The 2,438-nt window shown below is 40.6% G+C and overlaps 1 protein-coding gene across 1 annotated transcript; it reads left to right on the top strand.

Moving 5' to 3' along the window:
* The first annotated feature begins 290 nt into the window (after positions 1 to 290).
* On the top strand, positions 291 to 2,156 carry alkbh7 (alkB homolog 7, RNA demethylase). The gene is made up of 4 exons (XM_086288941.1): positions 291 to 730; positions 1,094 to 1,267; positions 1,353 to 1,477; positions 1,633 to 2,156. Exons 1-4 carry the CDS (start codon positions 458 to 460, stop codon positions 1,751 to 1,753), a joined length of 693 nt encoding a protein of 230 aa, XP_086145067.1. The 5' UTR covers positions 291 to 457; the 3' UTR covers positions 1,754 to 2,156.
* Positions 2,157 to 2,438: the final 282 nt, after the last annotated feature.

A 2,438-nucleotide genomic window follows, 5' to 3' on the forward strand; every position in this document is an offset into this window, starting at 1 on the left:
CACAATAAACACCAAACTTCAGTTTCGTAATAAAGGTGTTTATTAATAAGGGGAAAAAATCCAAACACTCATGGTACCATAGCAGTTCGCCATTAAAATAAATAAATAAATAAAATATTTAAAAAGAAATCTGTATAGAATATCTTTTGTATAATGTTTTATAGGGTTTTTTGTAACTCTAATTTGTAATACTATTTTTTGTAAATTTATTTTCATTCTTATCCTTTTATATGGTTTGCATGGTACGGGTGGCATTATCTTTGAGATGACGGAGGTCAAACATTTTGTTTTTCCGGCGTTTTACTGAAAAAGAAAAGACTTCGAGCCCCACAATGCTTTGCGTTTCCAACATGGCGCCTCCCATATCTGCTTGACTTATGTCAACAAGACCGAAACGCCGCTGAAGGTAAACGGGGGCTTTATAAGGACACTAACTAATAATACATCGACAGGGACGATGAAAGTGTTGTTGGCTGTGTTAAAGCAAATCCACAAGCCAGCTCTTTGCACCGGTAACCCGCGCTGTCTGAGCTCCGGGGCCACCAGTGGCCTGTTACCTCTCGGGGATGAAGCTCCAATGGTGGGCTCCAGCCCGGAGCTGGTGCAGAAGCTGCGCTCGCAGGTGGAGGTGAGGACGGACTTCATCACTGAGGCAGAAGAGGCTGCTTTTCTGCGGGAGCTGGACCCAGGCCTGAAGAAGAAACGCTACGAATTTGATCACTGGGACGATGTAAGTCAGGTTCATTGTTGACTGAAACTTTAGGAAAGTTGAATGTATTGAATATTTAAAAAGGTGTAGGTGAAGGTGGTTTACTGCACTGTGATTAGAAGTGATTCTGATAGTTTGTCTAACCCAACAACGTTTATGAGGCAGGATAAAATATTAGACACACTTCTGACAGTAATGCAGTCCAACACCCCCCCTATGACCTCAGTGATAAACAACATAAAGTACAGTAGTTCGTTTTTAACTGCATCACAGAGCTATAGCTGTATTCACACCTAACACTGTCACTGATCAGTGTAGTTGAACTGTTTTCTCTTCAGAGTAACACAGGCTGTGAGACCGACTTTGTTTTTCCTGCACATTTAGGCAATCCACGGGTACAGAGAGACTGAGCGTCTGAGGTGGGGCGCGGCATGTGAGGAGATCTTGAATCGGGTCCGATCTACAGCATTTCCTGAATGTAGCCAGCTCCTCGGCCCTGTGCACGTTATAGATTTGGACAAGACTGGCTACATCAAGCCCCACATCGACAGTGTCAAGGTGGGTTTGCCAGGATTTTTGCACAGTGGCTTTCTAAAAAAAAAAAGTTGCACACATGGTGATCTTACTCTCTAACTTTTTCCAGTTCTGTGGAAGCACCATTGCAGGGTTGAGTCTGTTGTCTGACAGTATTATGCGCTTAGTGAAGGAGGACACACCCAGTGAATGGCTGGATCTGCTGCTTTCCCGACGCTCCCTCTACATACTGAGGTGCTGCATTTGCCTCATATCTGTCTTAATGTTTCCTAAATATGACGTGTTTGAGATTTTGATTAATACACAAGGCTGAATGGTTATAGTAAAGAAGCAGCTGTGGCAGTTTGCAATTAACAAAGGTTCACCCTGTCCTTTTTACACCTGTGCAGGGACCAGGCCAGATATAAGTTCACTCATGAGATCCTGAAAAATGAGGAGTCTGTGTTCAACGGGCAGAGAGTGCCTCGACAGCGACGCATTTCTGTCATCTGTCGTAACCTTCCAGGATAAGCTCTAATAACAGCAGCAGATCATCAAGTCCAACTTTGAGGTTTCTGCCAGTGATACTCATGGAGATATCAAGGCTAAGATCTTTCAAGTTTATTAGCGACTATAAATGTGTGTGTTTAGAATGTTTATTGGACGTGACGCTCTTCTGGTCATGCTGTTGAAAAAGACTATAAATTGATTCAATTTAAATGGCATTCTTCTAAATTTGCACTGGATCTTGCCGAAGACGTCGGATTTAAACGTATCTGAATGTTGTTTTCGGTTCACCTTTAAAATGTTGTTTCAGATTTGTGTATTTATACAATAATTTCATCACTTTGTTGCGCTTTTCTAATTCTGTATAATACAGTCTCTTTGTGAAACATTTCCAATGTACCTTAGCAAATAAAATTATGATCTTGAATGTTTAAAAACTTTTAACTGAACACTGTGTGAGAACTCAAAAAATGGTTTATTAATGAATATAATTAGGAACAAATTACACAAATACGCAGCTGGACAACACTTGGAGTGAAGTGCTGTGAAACAACAGCACTTTACTCCAATTCTTTAAGTACTGACATCACTACACTAACATCTAATGTTCTAATTGAAAACAGTGTGTCCTTCTGCTCAATGGTTTGCCTAAAAATGCACTTTAATGTTTATATTGTTTATAATTTCCCCTAGGGATCAATAAAGTATT

Source organism: Aulonocara sp. 'chitande type north' Nkhata Bay, linkage group LG4 (genome assembly GCF_057382095.1).
Source record: "Aulonocara sp. 'chitande type north' Nkhata Bay isolate Kocher_YH1m ecotype deep benthic linkage group LG4, A_spYH_male_GT1.1, whole genome shotgun sequence".
Taxonomy (NCBI): Eukaryota; Metazoa; Chordata; class Actinopteri; order Cichliformes; family Cichlidae; genus Aulonocara; species Aulonocara sp. 'chitande type north' Nkhata Bay.

Bases quoted from the DNA above. Each gene is read 5' to 3' on its own strand.
- alkbh7 (XM_086288941.1), top strand. From the start codon at position 458: ATGAAAGTGTTGTTGGCTGTGTTAAAGCAAATCCACAAGCCAGCTCTT. The intron at 1,268-1,352 runs GTGGGTTTGCCA...AACTTTTTCCAG, and splicing joins CCCACATCGACAGTGTCAAG to TTCTGTGGAAGCACCATTGC. The intron at 1,478-1,632 runs GTGCTGCATTTG...ACACCTGTGCAG, and splicing joins CGCTCCCTCTACATACTGAG to GGACCAGGCCAGATATAAGT.